We start from the raw sequence: 20,410 nt of genomic DNA, 5'->3' as shown, positions 1-20,410 counted from the left end.
TTAGAATAAGATAAGATAAGATAAGATTTATTTTCCTCAAAGGTACAACATATTTTATTAGATATATATTATAAATTATGTTACTATGCTTGATTTGTTTGATTCATCTGGTTTGTTGTGTTTGGTGCAGGTTAGATAATAATATACATAATAACAATTATTAAGTACCTAGCATGGAATTGGCCGAACTTCATCTCCACCTAGTTACCAGGCCAGTTTAAATTGAATGGAGACAATATTTTACAATAAAAATTCCATGCAACATTGTACCAGATAGTTGGCATAACCCTTTAAGGGTTGTGGAGCCACTGGTGTACTTTGACGCTTGCCAAGCCGATACAATGTTATATGTGCAAATAAATAATAATCTTAACAATGAAACAATATCTTGCTGTGTATTTCAGACATCCTCCTACTATCAGTTGCAACTTCTCCAAGCGTGAATTCGGAACAATTAAGGAACCAAAACCTCCATAAGGAGTCGCTATTCCCGTTGAGATCCCTTTTCAGCTCCAAATAGACAGTTTCCTTTATATCAAATTATTTTCATTATAGAGTGGAGTTTTGTCCGGGTTTTAAGGACATCTCCACACCAATAATTACAGGATAACGGCAAATTTCGCGATAACACTTGGTCCAATCCAAAAAATCCAAAAAAAAACCAAAGAAAAGTCCAAAAAAGGACAAGAATACCCTAATAATAATCATATCGTGTACTTAAGTGAACAAGGTGTAATGGTTGGTTTCGATTCCTACGGAATCTGATTTTTATTTTTGAGAATGGATATAAAAAATCCTAAGAATAGGTCATATGCGATTCCTACGGAATCTGATTTTGGTATTTTGATAATGGGAGTGTGTCCCTAAATATGTATGGTTCGATTCCTCCGGAATCTGATTTTTGTGTTTTGAGAACTGGTCACAGCATGGCTGTGAATGGGGCAACAAAATGGGAGAGGAAGAGGGGGGGGGGGAGGGGGTTTTAAGGGAAGGCGAAAACGTATCATTAATCCATTGATTCCACCCCTTTTTGAAGGTAAAAGGGTGAAAGTGGGTCATGTTAAAAAAGACTGTGGCGTGCTATTGCGCGCGTAATTTGGTTATAGCTTTGCTTTAGTGAGGTTTAAATCTTACTATTGTTTAGACACGAAATGTTCGGAGAGGAAGAATACCAACAAATGTGGCAGCCGCTACGCAATAGATTGACAATAACATATGAACGACTTCTCAATATAGTTAATGGTGACAATGTCAGTGACGAAGTACGTCGTGAGGTAGCCCGTCTTCTATACCAACAGGGTTATTTAGAAACCGAGTTGGCCCTCACACTATACAACCCAAACAAGGACATGGAGTTTCATGAAGCTAAATTGGGTGAAATTGCTGAGCGGATAACTGCTCAAGAGGGGGCCTGTCTCCAGCTATAGTTCCAGAAGTTGGCCATTTCCGGTTTGAACCAGTTACGGTCAAGTTCTCTACGACTTTATATACAAGATATCCGCAAAAATATCCGCAAAAACACCCGCGGAAATGTCCACATGATGTTCACAAAAATCAACAAAAATCAACAATGAATCAACAGAAAAAAACTGCAAAAAGTTACTGATATGGCTATTGAAATATAAAATTGTTTTTGAAGAATAATACAGTTTAGTTTTATCCAAAAAAGTAAAAGTATTAAAATATCATAAATTATCATAAATTCATTGATTTGTTTAATAAATCCTAGATATCTTGCTATGAACTTTTATTTTTTATGAAGGATGTATAGAGTAATAGGATGTCTGTTAATATTTCGCTATGGATTAATTTTCATTAGCATAAAAAAAAGTGAAGTGAGAAACTGGTTAAAATAAGGGAGATGGGTCAGGGAATTCAACAGGTTAGGGGGAGGAGGGGGGGAAAAAACTAGAAGGGGAGTGGTGGGTGGTTTGTGCGCGGCCGTGACTTCCAGCTAGACAGACGGAGCGGCGCCTATCGTTTGGTATATACTGGGGGGGAGAAAAATAGGGGGAGGGGGGAAGAGTGGTTTTCCGGTAAAGCACGGCAGAATAAAGCAAAAGAATAAAGCAAAAGAGGGGGCGGGGGGGAGACAATTGGTTGTAAAGCATAGGGGGAATACGCGGGAAATCGGAAGTAGGGAAAGTTATTTATTAATTAATAAGTTAAATTAAGATTGAATAATGTATGGTATTAAGACACAAGGGGGGTATAAATATGGGGGTGGGTAGGGTCAAAGTTCAATTGTCTCAGAAATGTCAGATCAAGAAGAGGAAGTTGGACAAGGCCAAGGTGCTTTACCGGATGGGGCGCCGGAAGTTCCGGAGGAGGCTGGAGGAGAAGAAGATGTTCCCCTCCAAGACCAGGTGCAGGAGCTCATCGCCATGTTGAACTCAAGCGATGAAATCGATGATCCTGCACCCGTGCACGGCGTCCAGCAGCTGCTGAACCTCGCGGCAGTGCCTGATCTACTCCCATTTCCGGGGGTAGACAGGCGCTGTCTGGACCTCTGGTTTATGGTCAAGAGGAGGTTAATGGGCGTCGTGTACGAGGGCGACAGACTTATGTGGAGGAGATTCCGCCAAGATGCCATCGATGAGGAGATCCTCCGCATGATGTACTCCAACTATGGGTTAGTCGTGAGGCTAATTTCAGTAATGCCCACGTACGCCCGCTCCTTCCAGGCCAACATGGATTCCATCGCCACCATGGACCGCTTGGTCACCGTCCAGCAGGACCTTGTGGAGGAGCTCCTCCAACAGGAACCCGACGACGTCGATGACTCCAGCGACTACGACGAGTAGATGGCTATGCCCACTACATGAGCTTAACCAGTCCAGTCAGCGATAGTCATATATTAAACAAAATTTTCGATATCTAAATTTGAATAAATAAATATATTTTTGGTCAAAATTATGAAAAAACTTTGTTATTTTTTTATTAGATAAAATAGAGGTAGAGGTTGCGCGATTCGTTAGTTGCTTGATAAAAAATATATAATATAATAGAAGAAGTCAAAGTCAAAATATAAAATGTAAAATGAATAAAGTGGATAAGAAACAAACTATGCTAAAGCTACTCTATACATAGGTATGTATGTCGGTTCCTACGGAACCTACTCGTTGAGATTTGAGGTTAAAGAAATGCTGTTTTATTATTTTTTTGGTATAGAAATTAAGTGCTTACAAAAAGTCGAGGGCTAAAGATACGAATAGAAACTTAGTTAGAACAAAAAATTGTTAAATAGAGGAAGAGAAAAAATAAAGTATTTGCTTTTTTTTTAAGAAAGTAAGTAATAAGTAAGTAAAATATCTTTCTTGAGAATAATTTTATTATCAATCAGTTTAATTTCAAAAATAAAATATTTGCTTTTTTAAAATATTTGCTTTTTTAAAACTCAATCTTGTTTAGGTAATAAGTAAAACATTTTTTCTTAAAAATATTTTTATTATCAATTAGTTTAATTTCAAGTGGAAGGTTGTTGAATATAGTTGGGAAAGAGTTAAGAGGGGCGTGCAGGAGAAAGTTTCTATTGGTGCCCGGTTCGTAAGCAAAGTTGTTCCTGTTCCTAGTGCCATACGTATGTCTGTCTTGAACAAAATTCCAGGTGTTTTCGAAAATTTTGGGAAAATTGCCTAATTTATAGGCGTGCATAAATTTACAAACATTGAATTCAATTAACAGGTTAAATGGAAGTATGCCATTAGATTTAAAGAATTCAGCTGTGTGAGCTCTGCTAGGTAAATTTTCGATTATTCTAATGGCTTGCTTCTGCAACTTAATGATTGGTGCTAACAGATACATAGGACAGGCAGTGAACAGGAGACAACAATATTCGATATTCGACTTAATATAAGAAGAATAGAGTAGCTTTAAGTGTTTCTTGTCCAACAAATGACGCATTACTTTCATACTATAAATTATTTTAGAGACTTTGCTATAGACTTTTTCAAGATGATAAGAAAACTTCATTTTCTCGTCCAATTGAATTCCCAAGTGTTTGATACTACCCTCATTGGTACCGCTCACAAGATCCAACTTAGTGATTTTTGACTCATCATTTTCGTTATGATTATTCATGTTTACATAGACTTCAAAGTTGGTCTTAGCGGCGAGCTCAGCGGGGGTGAGTATCTCACGGGGGGAGGAAAAGACCATACATTTGGTCTTGCGGGGGTGAATAAGAAGTTTATTGGCATTGTACCATTGGGTCAGTCTGGGGACAAGCTCCTTTGCAAGGTTGATCAATTGTATAATATTCTGCTTTTCAATGAAGCCCACTGCGTCATCAGCAAAGAGATTGATTAGGATCTCTTCACTGCATGAAACAAGGTCATTGATAAAAATCAAAAAAAGAATTGGTCCCAGGACTGACCCCTGAAGTACGCCAATGATAATGAATTCAATTGTGGAGGAGAAAAGGCCCTTAAAATATACACGCTGTTTCCTATTTGCATAATAACTACGGAACCAATCAAGTGCAACCCCCCTTATCCCTGAATTCTCCAGTTTGCTAAAAAGGATGTCCCTATTTATCATGTCGAAACACTTCCTTATGTCCAAAAATATGGCCATACAGGAAGTGTCTCGACTGAGTGCTTGGGTGATCAATGTGCTTAAGTTCAATACATTGTGAAAGGTTGAGATTCCTTTCATGAAGCCAAACTGGCGGTTGCTAAAAAAAGACCGATCTTCCAAGAACTTAACCAGCGTTTCACAGACATATTTTTCAATGGGCTTGGAAAAGTTGTCAATGAGTGAAATTCCTCGATGATTATCTGCCTCGCTGAGTGAACCTGATTTGTGAAGGACAACTATTTTGGAAGTTTTCATTTTTTCAGGAAAAGTGCCATTTTGAAGTGATAAATTATAAACATGTGTTAAGGGAGTGGCAATGGTATCAGCACAGCGAGACAGAACATACATCGAGACATCATTTATGTCTGTGGAACGCTTAGGTTTAATACTACGAATGATATTAATAACCTTGAAGGGGTACAATGGCTCAAAGAAGAGGGAATCTTGACATGGGGGTGGTAAATATTCAAAGAAATTTTTGGGGGTGGAAGGAATTTCAGGCCTTAGGGAAGACCCAATCTGACTAAAATAACGATTAAATTCATTAGCTATTTCTTGGTCATTTTCAATTTTGTTTGGGCCTACTTGAAGGTATGTGCACTCAGGGGAAGATTTACTAAACCCAATGACTTCCTTTAGGGTTTTCCAGAGTTTTTTCCCATCCCCGTTTGCATCTCTTATTTGTTGTCTGTAATATTCAATCTTTGCTCTTCTCACTTGCCTATTGTAATTATTCCTATAGACATTGTAAATACTTTCATTTTCAATTGTTTTGTCTTTTAAAAAGTTGCTGTACAAAATATCTCTATGCAATCTACAACGCAATAAAAAGTCTGACATGAAAGGCTGCTGAGGCTGGGTACGTTTGTTTTTTCGTTTTTTTCTAACTGGACACTTTTCATTATAAAGTCTCAAAAAGGTTGAAATAAAGTTATCATAAGCAATGTTTGTGTTGTCTTGGTTTAAAACGTGATTCCAGTTAGTGTGGTAGAGTGCATAGTTTAAGGCATCAAAGTTTTCATCATTCAATTCTCTTTTTTCAAAGAAATCTGGAGGTTTGGGTTTATTTACTCTGTCTATTCGGAATGAATTAATAATTGGCAAGTGATCGGAGATTTTTGAAGTTAAGACAAAGGAAGACATTAGGTTTTGAATAAAGTTACCTACCCCGAATAAATCAAGAAGGGTTGCAGTGGTTCTAGTTACTCTAGTAGCTCTGGTAACGGTATTTATGATACCGTTAAAGGAAAAAGACTCAATAATTCTCATGGAGTTGCTATTTATATTATTTATTTTGAAAAGATCAAAATTGAAATCTCCTACAATGAAGTATGGTATGCTTAAAGCTGCTATTCTATCAATCAGGTCCAAAAAAAGTTCAAAAAATTCTTCTATTTCAGCACTACTCTGATTGGGTGGCCGATAACAGTTTAGTAAGCAAAACTTTAGTCCATTGTGGGAAATTTTTTAAGCAAATAGATTCAAGAATATTTTCTTTAAATGAAAATTTATCAAATAGTTTATCTACTTTATAATATTTGCTTACTAGAATACCCACCCCTCCCCCCCTACTTTTTGTGCGGAGTTTAACATGCCAATCGTAATTATTAATTCCATAGCAATCCATATTTACATCCTTATTCAGCCATAATTCTTGAAAACACAGAACATTTAAGTGGATATCATGTTGTCTAAAGAAGTCTACAGTGGAGACAATATCATTGTATTTAGAATGTAATGACTGACAATTAATACTAAAAATATTGAGAAGGTTTTCATTGAATGTTTTCAGTTTCTGTACGATACCTTGTTCACTTGAAAAAACGCAATTTATTCCGAATTCGTTCTCAAAATCGTTAAAGTAGTCGCCGTAAATCGGATTCATAAGATTTAGACCAATGTTATCGTTTAAGTTACCGTAATCCTGGTTAATCTGATCATTAGGGAGGTTTGTCATAGCAGAGCTGGTCCAGGAGCACCGCAGGAGGAATCGTCTTAACATCAAGTATGGACATCTGAAACACAGTAGATATTAGTGGACAAATAAAAATAGGTAATATACAATATATTATCGTTAAAGCGAAAAAAATTACCATATTTACTATGGTTATTCCGATAGCGTTTAGTTTATGTGTGTGTTGGGGGTGGCAACACATTTCAAGCTAGTTTAGTTCCCCCTACTCATTTTCATACAAGTTCCAAGTATTTTATATGCTAATCAGCAGAAAAATAAGAAAAATAGATTGAAATTAATATGCTATGTTGGCGTTCTAACAAGTTGGGTAATATTTAATATTAATATTATAATAATATAGAGTTTACGTGGATATAAACATTAAGTTTTTCGAAATAAATCACTTTGTAAATGAATTTAAAAATGATGATAATAATTTTGTTAAGTACCTTTTTTTCCGACGTATAAGATACTTAACCTCATGATGTGATTACCGCCTTTGTAGCTTTGCTTTGCTTAGCTTTGTTGGCGGTGTCTCTAGCTTTGGCCCTCGTGGCCACAGGATCAGAAGGTGCTGAGTCAACGACAGGGGCAACAGGTACAGAAGGTGCTGAGTCAACGACAGGGGCAACAGGTACGGAAGGTGCTGAGTCAACGACAGGTGTAGATGCGGCAGATGCGGCAGACGTGGCGGCAAGTGCGGCGGTGTGTGTGGCGGTAGGTACGGCAATAGATGCCGCAGGTACGGCGACAGACACGGCGGCAAGTGCGGCAGACGTGGCGGCAGATGCGGCGGCGGTCACGGCGGCAGGTGCGGCGGTGAGCGCGGCGGCAGGTGCGGCAGTGAAATCAGCTGTAGCGGCGGCTGCGGATGCGACGGCGGCAGGTACTGACTGTGTGGGCTGTGCGGCTGGTGCAACGGCTGTATGTGCGGCGGTTGCGACGGTTGCGGCAGAGTCTATGGGAGGGAACACAGCTAGGTCCCCAAGAGCTGGGGCAGGGGCAGACGTTAAATTATGTTGAATCGTGCTGGAAGGGTGGGCTGTGATCGTACTAAACTGTCTTGGGAAGTCATCCTCTGTTAAGTCAGCCTGATTAGAGAAGAATGTTTTCCTTTCCTCAGGCGCTAGCTTGTTGAAACAAAGGATAGGCGGTGCCTCTGACAGAAAAAAATCCTCGCTTCCAGGTATGGGTTGGGCCATTTCCTTCAGGTCTTTGCCAAACGGGTTAAGGCAGCGTATCCAGCGGCTGCCGTTCTTGAGCTGAAATTGGACATGTTGGCCAGCGACTTTGGCCCTCGAAATCTGGTTTGTGGCATACACAAAGGTCATGGTCTTCCTGTTGAGGTCGGACATATCTTGCTTCGCCTGGACTAACCTATTGGGGAAGAACGGGACCGGTGACGCGTTGTTCCTGGGATTGAACCTCTTGATCTCGGCGTTGTAACGGTCAAGCACAGCCTTCTTATTGTTCATCCACGCGTCGAGGTAGGATCTAGACATAAAACGAAAAATAAAAACGGGGATCTGGCCCTTTGTATATGGGAGCATATGGGCACGCTCGACGATATCACAAAAATGTGAGGGAATATATTCTAATTCTCCACGTTTAAGAGCGGCTTCAAGGGTGGGCCTTATAATGTTTCTAAATATGATAAACTCTGTAATATTTTCACGGCTCCACGGCTGCTGAAAATTCACTATTCTACAACTCCAATCGCGGCACCTTTGCTCTCTTATCGAGTTTTGTAGAAGTTGAAATTTGACGAAATTTTCTCTCGACGATTCAATAGAGTTTAAATAGTCTTTTTGTTGTGTAATCGTGGTCCTAATCGCTTTTTGTTCACTTGCAACAGATTTAGCATCTACGAAATTTTCTATACCTTCGATAGATTGAATTTTAACATTTAAATCTGAGACTCTCAATTTAATATCGTTTATTTCGGTTTTATGACTGGCAAAAGTACTATGAATAAGCTCATCCCTTACCTTAGCTATATTCGCATCGTATTCTTTAAACTTAACATCCAAAGCAGCGTCCAAATTTGTTTTAAACTTTGACCAATATTCTGGGTTGTCACACGTACTACAGGCCATGATGAAGTGAAGATGGCGGAACCGAGGGTGCTGAGTGAGTGTGGGTCAGCTGACCAATGGTGGGACGCGAAAAAATGTTAGCCAATGGGAGAGCTTATTTGTCGGGAGTACTTTGCGCCGGTAAAAATGTTGCCAGACCGATAAATTATCATAAAATTATCAAAAAAAAATTTGAGAGTGTTTTCACCAAAAATTGTTCATTAAGTTAAAGCGATTAGGTTACACATAAGTTAAAAAAAAACTTTTTAATTCATTAATGTTTTATTTTCACTTTTTTTGTGTTAACAATTGACCGATACGTTAACACATACACATTGCCAGGCCTAAATACGAGGTGCCCTCTGGCTACAGTGTCTTCCCTTTCCTCCAACTGCGGAGTGACCACGGGCAGTGGGGAGAGGGGAACTAGTTGAGAGAGAGGGGGAAGGTAGAACTGAGCTTAACACATGGGGTAGGGCGGGGGAGAGCTTGCTAAATGCGTGTGCTCAGCCCGACTCTCTGAACTAAACTAAACTAAACTATATAGATATTGAAAATACTAAATATAAAAATAAACAAACAAATCAAAATAGGCTGATGTATTATTTTAGGATGAAAAATAATTTCCCCTCCCTCCCTCCGTGAACCACATTCAACCCACCCTATCATTTCACCCACTTTAAAATCCCATTAAACAACAAAAAAGTCGAGGAAAAAAATGAAAACAAATAAAGACGAGATAAGAATCAGAAAAATAATCCCCTCGCCTCAATTAAGTTGTATTTTCTTTCTTTTTTAAAATGACCTGTCAGTTAAATTACACTTCATATACACAGTTGTTTATAATACAAGATACTAGCGGTTGCACCTCAAGCATCCAGAGCAGAAAAATAGCATACAAATATCTTAAGATTTTAATAATACAAAACAACCTAAAACCATCACAGAAACTTTACTAAGCTTCCCTAAAATGTAGAACTCAATCGGATCAATACTACAGTGAAAACAATTTAATTGATACAATTTAATTTGTTTAAGTTAACTTTGCAGTAAAAAGTTCACAATCTATTCGAAAATTTATTTGAAAAATTTTTTTTTGTTCCATTCAAATTTTTTGGTTTTGATAATACTTATGTCCTTCCCTGAATTTTATATCTTTTTAAAAATTTTTGTTTGTTTTTCTAGTTTTATACCAAAAGCCTCAATATTAGATTTAAATATAAAGAACAGCATTTTAAATCATTTTACTCATCTAAATTGAAGTTTTTTTTATATTTCCAATAAAAAGCTGTTTCTATATCAATAACTAGCGAATATACCCCAAGTATTAGGGGCTTTGTATATATAGATACAGAGGAGGCTAGAAAAATAGCTTGAAACCATCCCAAGATATAAATATGGAAACAGAATAGCTTAAACTAATCACAAGATCTATGTGAAGCTTACTTAGATAGAGAACCCAATCCGATTAGTAGTTATTGAGATCTTAAAACTACTTCATATTTATAGGATTTACACATACGTTATTTTTTAAAGAAATCATTTCTGTAGGTTTATAGTCGATAAATTGTACTGAGTGCTCTACATTTTAACTCTATCACATCAATATCAGTTGGAACCATCTTTCAAAACATGGAAAACTGAATCTACCCCAAGCATAATTTACACATTTGTACATATCAATAAAAGTATAGATGTATAATCCATACAACTACCTGGCACATGTGGTGGAGTCCTTTTTTTGTCTGCTAAATTATTTTCTTTTCTTTTTTAGGGAAGTGTTTATATTTCTGACTCTATTAGCTGATTTCCCTATGTAGGTAGAGTTACATATATAGCTCGGGCCCCTCTATTCATTAATTGTATACCTATGTATAAGACTTAATAAGTTATTATTATAAAATAACAAGAATATTCAATCTAATATTGGTTTAGCTTTGTAAAAAAAAACAGATCATGTTACTTGTAGATGCAGCGCTGCACTTACAAGTAACATGTTTAACTTTGCTAAACCTACAAGTAACATGTTAAAGGGAGATAAAAAAAGGAGATAGGCAGACAATGTTAGTTATATTTTTATTGAAAATAAGCTTTTTAGTCATTTCTAAAGAACTTACAGGAATAAACACACAGGCCATTGAGTCCTACTGGAATACCATGAAGACTTATATCAAAGCAATGAGAGGTTGTCGCAGAACCTTCTTACAAAGTTATTTGGATGAATACATTTTGGAGGGATCGCTATAATGATAATGCATTTTACAATTTGTGCAACCAGATTGCTACTCAAGTAATTATTTAATAATATTTTTGCATATATTCAAAACCATTACTAATAAATGTTTAGCTAACGAATTAATCTTAATTGTTTCTATTTATAATCATATTAGTATCTGTAAAGGGAATGGAGGGGGAATATTGCTGCACCTACAAGTAACATGTATGAGTTTGCTGCACCTACAAGTAACATGTGATAAGCGCTGCATCTACAAGTAACATGATCCAAAAAAACTTCTCAATAGGGTGTAAGGAACTGTAATAAAACTTTCTGACTCTTCAAATGGCACAAACATGTAACTTTTTGTAAAAACCATCCAACCTGGCGGCTATAGGAGCCAATAAAGTTCTAGGTTTATCCTTAAAGGAGCCTAAAACCTTCTAAATGATTTTGTATATGCTTTTTTTCTATCTAAGTAATTAGACATATCTAATTAATGAAATTTACTTAAGCATATTAGTAAATTAATATTGTATTAATCCTTTAGTGATGTTATTTATGTACACTAGGTTAAAGTCATTTCTATCTTAATGATGCTATTAGGACCTATGAAACGGCCAGGGGGATAGGGATAGGTAAATTGTGGATGAACAAATATTTATTTGTAATCATTCCCTCTGTAGTTTAAAGATAATAAAAGATTTTTTTTACTATTATTTTTGATGATTTTTTTCATCAATTATCCTATTTTTTATATCCCTGTAAATGTTATGGAGTAATTATTAACTCCCTCCTAGCCCCTTTTTTTCTACTGTTTGTTCCATTTAAAATATGTATGTGTCCAAAAAAATTTTAATTTATTATTTTAAAGAAAGACAGATTTTAGCGGTTACAGTCATATTTCATCTGATATGAACTGAACAAGAAAATTTATTTCTAATGGTTATCATTGGTTTATTTTAGTTATGTGGAGTAAAGGCTAGAACCCTAGATAGGTGAACCCCGTAGGCTGTCAGGGTTAGAATTCCCGGAGGGGCTAATAATAAGTTTTTTTCTTCAAAATTTTAGATAATAGGTCAAGAAATATTACAGAGTTCAAGCCTATAAAGACTGTCATTCTATGAAATGAATATTATTTTGTTAATAAACATAACCACTCGCACAACCAACCAATAAAAAGCTTCTCTGAGAAGTAAGGTAAATTAGGTCCAGATAAGTTCAAGATCACAAGGGTTTGCATCCAGATAGACGAATAACTGAAAAAAGGAAGGCTATTCATTTGAGAGATAAGGGCATTTATATTTAGATTTGCTATACGTCTCCCAAACGTACAGCTAAAATTAAAAATTGTTATGTTAAAAGGAACATATGAACGAAGAACTCTTGAAGATATGGGTGAAAGATATGAGGCTTAGTTACTAAATAAACAATATACAATATATGTATATTTAGCTTGTAGATGAGTGTTCTTACAATCCGGTTAGAATATATAAAGTTATGGTTACCCAACAAATATGTACATTAATAAGTATATAACATTTAAACCCTATGGTTTTATAAAAATATGCAAAAATAAATAAAGTATGGTTGTGCTTTTTAGGGGATCTAGGAATAGTTATTTACTATATTGCATTATAGACAGTTTTCCGCTGATATCAAATTTTTTAAAAATGTTGTTAATATTTTTATTTTATTATTCGTAGAAAATTATCTTTAATACCATGATATACATAATTTCTCATATTGCTGAAAACCTGTTTTAATCCAGCAGAAAGTAATCGGTTTCGAAGCCATACTGAAAATTAAGTACTTTTAAAAATTGAAAATATGATACAAAAGTAGCATAGTTAGTATTTTTCCTGGTTTTGTATGCACACTATTATCTAATATATGTGTTTTATCTGATTGAGTTCCGTGTTAGGGTGCTCCCATTAAACAATGCTTGGATGGTTAATATTATGGTTTATTTGTAGAGTTGCTACACTATAATTGATATAGTATGTTCGACCATACATATGACAGTAGCTTCAATCTATATTAAGCATTAAGTATCAAATTAATTAAAGACCTTTACAATTCCTGTAACAAAGAGGTATGATAAACCACTACCAAAAACAATTTGACCAATTATTTCATCGCAGGATTATCCTTTTCTCTTAATATTTCAATTGGTATAATCTTGCATCTTTTCAGATTAAAGGGATAAATTTGATGAGTTTCGTGTGTAATGAATTTGGTCCTCCTTGTTGTTATGCAAACCAGTATGGATGTATATGTGAGAATCTAATGGTGTAAGAACAGAAAACCGCAATTAAATCTTACACAAGGACAAAGGTGTACATTTTAGATTGGGAAAAAAGAACAGAAAACTATAAACACTAAAATACAGGCAAATGAAATAGAAATTATTTTTATTCAATGTACTAAAATCATAATATTTCTATGTTAAAAATTGTACCTTCTGCTTCTATGTCTGGCCTTTCACAGTAAAACGGACGGTGAGGACTTAGAAAAAAAATGGTCGTGTAATCAAAGTGTTAGTTTTCTATTGGGGTTGTATAAACCAGAACCTGAATCGAATGCCTGATTATAGGATGCGATAACAAACCATGGAATGGACCTAATCTTATTTACGGTATTGACATAGATGTGTGACCTTCCGCCTTGGGGGAAGAAAGATGTGTAGATTTATGTCCTGAAATATAGTTATAAAGAAGCTTTGCTACTAGCATTATTATGTTTATCATGAAATATTTTAATTTACATAATTTTAAATTTATTTCCTCAATTAATTTTATAATATGTATTGTGGGAATGAATGGTGTTATATCTAATTCAATGAAGTGGCAAGATGTATGCATGTCCAATAAGATCTCAGAAACTGCTGAAACATTAAGTCACTGATACATTAAGGCTATGGCTATACATAATCTCTGTCTGTTAGTCCATTAAGATCTTGCAAATGATTTGACCAAAAGTGTTCTTCTTTATAGGAAAGATTCATAACAATTCTGAGAGTGAAATAGATTGTATAGGTAGAAAAATGTTCATATACCAATTTTTATTTAATAATTTCACAAGTTTTTAGTTTTTCTAGGTTATCTAAAACCTATGGTAAAAATCTAAAATCTTCAAATGGTAAGCATAGTTAATTTAATTTTCTATTCTGTTCTCTTTCTTGTGCGCATAACTGGCGTGGATTTTGCCATGGTGGTGTTATTCCTGAAGGGTGCAAAATAAAGGGGGAGGTAGGCCATACCTATTTCAAATTCAAAAGAGGTGATTCATCCAACAGGCACACTCTGGTTGAGCTTCCCTTTTCACAAGAGACAAAAAGTGCAATCAATGAAAAGCTTGCCTAAAAAGTACAATTATGTCGAAAGTTTGGCGTACAGACAGACAGATACAAAATATATGTATCTTAGCAACGCAGCTATATGAGCTTATAATGTATGCTTAACTCAGTTGGAGTCAATTCTTTTCATTACACAAGAATAAATCTGTAGCATAACTAAGAATAACTAAGGATAACTCATATTTAGTGATGTTCTGACGAAGCTACAAAAATTGTCTAAATGCATTTATTATTACTTTTATCTTTCACCAAATTATCATATACTCCAGTTAAGTGAAACTTCCCCAATCTCCTCCACTCCTACTGGATGAACGAACTGACCAATAAGTCCATGTTAGCAACCTTAATTTACGACAATTTTTCTCCTGTCATAATATCCACGTATATTCTAAAACCACTTGTGTGTATAATTGCAAGTTAGCATACTTTCTAAATAGTTATTTGGACTAAGGTTGTTGTTTAAAGATTTATTCATCTTAGGGAACAAATCATACATTATAAAATAATTATACATAAGAACAATTTTCATTAAAGGAATAAATCATACATTTAAATAAAAAAACATGAATATTTTAAAGAATAATAAAAACATTAAACTAACTACACATTAATGTTAAACCTTTGTTAATAATTAGTAAATTGTCACATCGACATAGGACCCGGGGGGGGGGGGGTGAGGGGCTGGGGTCAGGAATGAGCTAGGCAAACTCACAGTGGGCTATAGTGTGCACATACATATAGCATTCATCAGTATTTCTTCATTTAATACTGGAAAATAATGTTAATGGTAAACATATACCAAAACAAATAATAATGTCCCCATCAGGGGCGTCCAAGCTTTTTATTTTGGGGGGGGGGGGTAAAATGGCGCGCAAAGCGCGCCGCAAATTTTTTTCATCCCCCCCCCAAAAATTTTTACCCCGGGGGTAAAATTTGCTTGGGGGGGGGTAATTACCCCCCCTGAAATCTGTTGGCAGGGGTAAATTTAGTTTACCCCCCCCCAAAATTTACCCCCGGGGTAAAATTTTTTGGGGGGTAATTTAAATTTTATTAAATATATAGTATTAAAAATGCGCGCAAAGCGCGCAAAATTTTTTTTTATTACAGATTTTTTATTTTGGGGGGGTATTTACCCCCCCAAAATTGTTTGGGGGGGGTAAATACCCCCTCCTAAATGGTTGGGGGTGCCTACGGCACCCCCAGGGTAGGGGTAAATTTTAAATGGGGGGGGTAATCGCCCCATTACCCCCCCCTTGGACGTCTATGGTCCCCATGTTACTTTGCATGGGTGGACATATATAATAGAGATAATAATTATGATTATCAATGAGATAATAGATTTGTAGTTAAATACATTTATGTTATTCTTCAAGTATAGACTTCAAATGTTTAATTTTTAGGCCTCTACTCGATCTGCTGGGTCGTCCACCTTTTCCCTTCCGAAGAAAACACCAAGCTGAATATTCTTTTAAGCCAAGCTCTCAAGACTAATCATTTATTTTAATACATTTTGGATTAATATATGTAAGCATTGACTTTGTTCTTTATCTATAAATCAATATATATTAGTATTAATAATAGAACATATATCAAATAGGAAGATGTTGTATATCTTAATTACAGTTTACTCTTAGATAGTATATTTACCCTTTGTTTTAAAAACAAAGTATTTTACAAATGTCGTCTTTGTCAGTCAGGTAAAATCTTAAATTATATATGAAAAAATTACTTCTCCTTGTTTTATTTCACTAACAAATTTTGATCAAGTGCAATTTTACTTTTATAAATGAAGTTGATACATTTATCATTGCTTTATAAATTCACTTGCGGCTGCGCACCTAGCATCTAGGGGCTCTATATTTGAAGGGCAGAAAATAGCTTAAAACCATACCCAGACTTTTTTTTATAAAAATAAAATATCCTAAAACCATCTCAGGGCTTATACTAAGCTTCCCTCTAAAGGTTCAGTGGTTAGCGAGATCCTTCGCTACAAACAAAAAAGCTTAGTACTTTATATTATAGGATAGGTGGGGAATTTTTCTTTCATTGTCCCTCCCATCCCTCCCCGGATCTCAGCAAGTAAACATATACAAAATATACGAAAATTGTATACGCATGAAATTAAATTCATGAGAAAATGCTGAAATATGGCCTAGTTTCAAAATAAGAATTTTAATATCAATCAAAATATATTATTGAGGACAATGTATTACCTTAAAAGTGGAACATCTTGAAATAAGTATTTATATTACAAAGTTATCTATAACATAAAATGATCTGCATCATTAGGTTTCGTGATTATTATTAGTGCAGTTACTCGAAGTTATTATTTTAGGCGCACCCAAAAATTTTGACTATCCCCTTTAACCAAAATCGGGGGTGTGAGAAGAGGTGCTCTCCATCGAAAATTATCATTACTACTAATATCTGCTAAAATCATTTGAAATGCTCTATGTCAGATAATTATGAAAGTATGTCATAATCTACAAAAAGGCACAACTATTTTGCCAATTGAGATTTTGGGCAGAAATTTTATTATAACAGAGTTGGTAAGCTTATTACTTAGCTTTATGCTCCTTATTTTCAGAGCAACAAGTTTCAAGAGTTCCAAATTAATAAGAAGTTTGTCAAACACTTTAGAAAAGTCAAAATGCCATAAAGTTGATTTTTGAAGGACAAATAGTTATAAGTTATAGGACAAATTATTATAAGTAAGTAAGTATGTAAATCTTTTCATAGAACAAAAAACCAGCCATACATCCATCCATACATGATTATGCTGACAAAGAACGGTATTCAGATGCAATTTCAGACAAATTTAAACGGATTTCTGAAAATCACCTAGAGCATTGTATTACAGTTAAGATACAGCTGTAACAAGCTTTATATTGAACTGTAACATGTGTTACAGAAAGTCTTTAGTAGTTGGAAATTTGTCTGAATCCTCGATCACACTTTATAGTAAATTTAAATCCTGATGGATTTTACCAACAATATTCCTTTTCTGTCTGTATACAAAAAAAGAAACTATAAAAAAGGGGAAACGTTAAAAAACTTGTTACGTCATATTATAATAATGGATTATTCTAATATTATGTCATTCTATATATTTGGGTCAAAGTTTTTAAATTTATCCTCTATGATATAAGATTAAGCACTTTAAAGAGATTAACAAAAAAAACTATGGCTAGAAGAAACCTTTTATCATGAGAAGAACTATGTGACCATAAGTTTTCCGCCAACCAAAAAAAAGATAATCAAACTGAATATACCCTTTACAATAACATTTATTTAAAGTTTGTAAAAAAGTTAGAGGCAAAATAGTCATGTTTTGAATGATACTGAATGATAAGACATGAAATGATTATTAATATTTTAATTGTTGTTTTGAAAAAAAAAGGTTTGTGCTCAGAGATTAACCATGGTATATCTCTAAAAGGTGAAACAAGCGCCCCTTTATTTTCCTTTTTAAAATTTATTTCGGCACTTTTCTTTTCCAAATGTTCCAGAGTCCTCTAGGATCACTTGAGATAAGAGGGGTGAGTCGATACTTCCCTCCCCCCCCCCCACCCATTTAAATCTTTAAAAAGAAAAGTAAACAGTTTTTGGGTGTCATTTCTCTTAAGATGGTACCATCCCACAAAACAGTTATAAACAGAGATCCTGTTACTTTTATATAAAGATTATTTTTGTAAAATCTTTGTAAAACAGTTAATTCGTCTTTGGTAATGCTACTTTTGGTTAGAAAAACAAAAGTAAAATATTCAAATTTTATGAAATTCCCTTGAAATAAAAGTTTTACACTTTATTTCTACCCTACAAACATTCTTAAGCGTAATCTTGAAAAATATCTGATTTTATTCATCTATTATTTCCCCCTCTGTATTTAACTCCTAGAGGCTTTTGATTACAGAGATATTTTAGACTATATTTTACAACACAACTTTGTCTTTTAATTTTCAACAGGTAAAACATAACACTAGAAAATAATGCTTTTTTTTCTTTGTTGATAAGTAAATAGTTCATTAATTAAAAATTAAGTTTATATTTAGAGCATAATATTTTTTATGGTAATCTACCACTTAACTTATTTTACTACAACCAGTTATGTCAAAGGTCATTGATGAAATAGAAAGTTCTTATTTTCCTTATTGATAGCAAGTATTACATGCTATTTAATTTGTCTGAAGGGTCATTTTTTACCAATAGTAGAGGACATATTTTTTTTTATTTCTTTGAAGTTTTCTTTCATATTCTCTATTCCACCTCAAATGGCAAAACTTAAGATCCCAGTTTTGCATAAGAACAACATTAGCAATAATTTCATGAATATAAAACTTTACTGCTGATTCTCATAGTCGTACAATTCAATGGTATCACAGTAAAAATTTTTATTGAGGTAAATTAGCCTTTTTTTTCCAAAAACTAATATCATTGTAAATAAGCCTTGAATGTTAGTTAATGTAAAATCCATCCCTTTGATCAAAGGACCTTAATCTTAATAAGGGTGTTAAAAACTCCTTAAAACTTTAGACACCTTACTTTAACCCTCTCAAAATTTTATAAAACATTAAAGATTACCCATCTAAAACCTTTGTAATCCCTCATTCTATCTCTCTCAATAAAAAGCTTGGACGTCCTTGAATGTTAAGGCACTAACCTGGACATTAATCTTAAGGCACTAACTGATTATAGTCTTTTTATGTGTCAAGAATTTCCCCTTGTGTTTACAGCTTAAGTTATTCAACTGTTATTCAACTTTCTTGGACTTTAGAACCCAATTTAGTATGTTTGATGGTGGGTAGATATAGTTATTAGATGTAATGTTATGGATATAGCCTCTTTTGAATGGATATTGTAGATTATTATTGACATTAAATCTTTATTCTACATCAGTGGCATGCACACGGTTTTCCCAGAGGTGTGCATAAAGTAGACCCGAAAACTTTTAAAAACTATTACGGTTTTCCTCTAACCAAAATCGAGGTGGGTGTATAACAGACAAACAGGGGGTGTTAATACTTCCAAGGGGTTAAAAACATCCCCCATAGGTGCCCACCCCCTACAATATCAACAAAATTGAAGGGCGCAGGTGGATGTGACTTTTTTATTTGACATCCCCCTTGGCTGTATTAGCGGGGTTAAATCAGGGGGGTTATAGTCACATGTCAGATGGGTTTATAGGGTATGTATGGGATTGGACACCTAAGGAATGTTATTTACCCCCCTTAATTTTGCTCGGGGAGTGGATGCACCCCATCTGCACGCCTCTGTTCAAAATACTTTACAATTCAAGTAATTTCTCTTGTCTTAAAATTATATAATATTCATATCTAAATTTAAAGCACAATTTACTTTTATATGGTTTTAACCAATATATAATAAATCTTATATTTTCATAAATTATATTGGATTTTAAAGCCAAGTAAAATATCAATTTCTCAGCTTGAAAAGTATGAAATATAAAATGTTGAAAATTCTAAAATTATGTTTACACTCTTAGATTTACAATATTGTACATAATATTACTAAAGCGAATATGAAGTGGAATGCTGATATCTATATTATTTTGATTTTTTAGACGTGGCCTGGTTGATTTTTTATGGGGGCTATATCTCCAAATAGGCTATAAACTGACTCAGACTGATACCCAACTATCATGAAACTATGGAACGATAGGTCTAGTACCTTACGAGATCTTTGCATTTAGTATTGTTATTTGAAAAAATAATTCCCAAAAGGCGTGGTACAAATGCTTCAGCCAATTATTACATAAATATGAAATTGAGTTGCCTGCATACTAGCTTCTCGTACTTTTTTATTAATGGTACATGTTGGCCATATTTCTGAAATATTTATATGGTTACCTAGTGGCTGGGCACTCAAGACAGCCTGACAGACTCTTGAATCAACACTTTACATAAAATTTATATTTTCCTGTCCTACCATACATTAGATGTATAAATTGTGTACTAATGGACTGATGGTTTTAATTGCATATATTATTATCACTCCAAGATTTAGTAGTTTGTTAGAAGATTCTCTTCATCAATGAGAATCCAGAATAAACTGTTACTTATGGATGTTTTCATTCTTGTTTCTTTTATGAAAGGATAAAATACTATTCTTGATGTTTCAACCAGTTAGACATTATATCCAATATACATGTAAAGGCAAGGAAAATATGAAAAATGTTCTAAATTTGTCAATATTCAAGGCAAGTTGAATAG

At 34.5% G+C, this 20,410-nt stretch overlaps 2 protein-coding genes across 2 annotated transcripts in view; both read right to left on the bottom strand.

Moving 5' to 3' along the window:
- LOC145307363 (protein big brother-like) overlaps positions 1-20,410 on the bottom strand; it is a 140,443-nt gene that overhangs the window by 42,544 nt on the left and 77,489 nt on the right. The gene's annotated exons all lie outside the window — the stretch shown is intronic.
- Positions 6,470-9,127, bottom strand: LOC145307276 (uncharacterized). Its single transcript, XM_080149673.1, has 3 exons — positions 8,521-9,127; positions 6,982-8,026; positions 6,470-6,593 (listed from the first exon to the last, which is right to left on the bottom strand). Exon 2 carries the CDS (start codon positions 8,005-8,007, stop codon positions 7,012-7,014), a length of 996 nt encoding a protein of 331 aa, XP_080005799.1. The 5' UTR covers positions 8,008-8,026; positions 8,521-9,127; the 3' UTR covers positions 6,470-6,593; positions 6,982-7,011.

Source organism: Acartia tonsa, chromosome 1 (assembly GCF_053477335.1).
Source record: "Acartia tonsa isolate MP-2025a chromosome 1, ASM5347733v1, whole genome shotgun sequence".
NCBI classification, from domain to species: domain Eukaryota; kingdom Metazoa; phylum Arthropoda; class Copepoda; order Calanoida; family Acartiidae; genus Acartia; species Acartia tonsa.
Note: the sequence above shows the minus strand (reverse complement) of the source record. Positions and strands in the feature narration are given on the sequence as shown.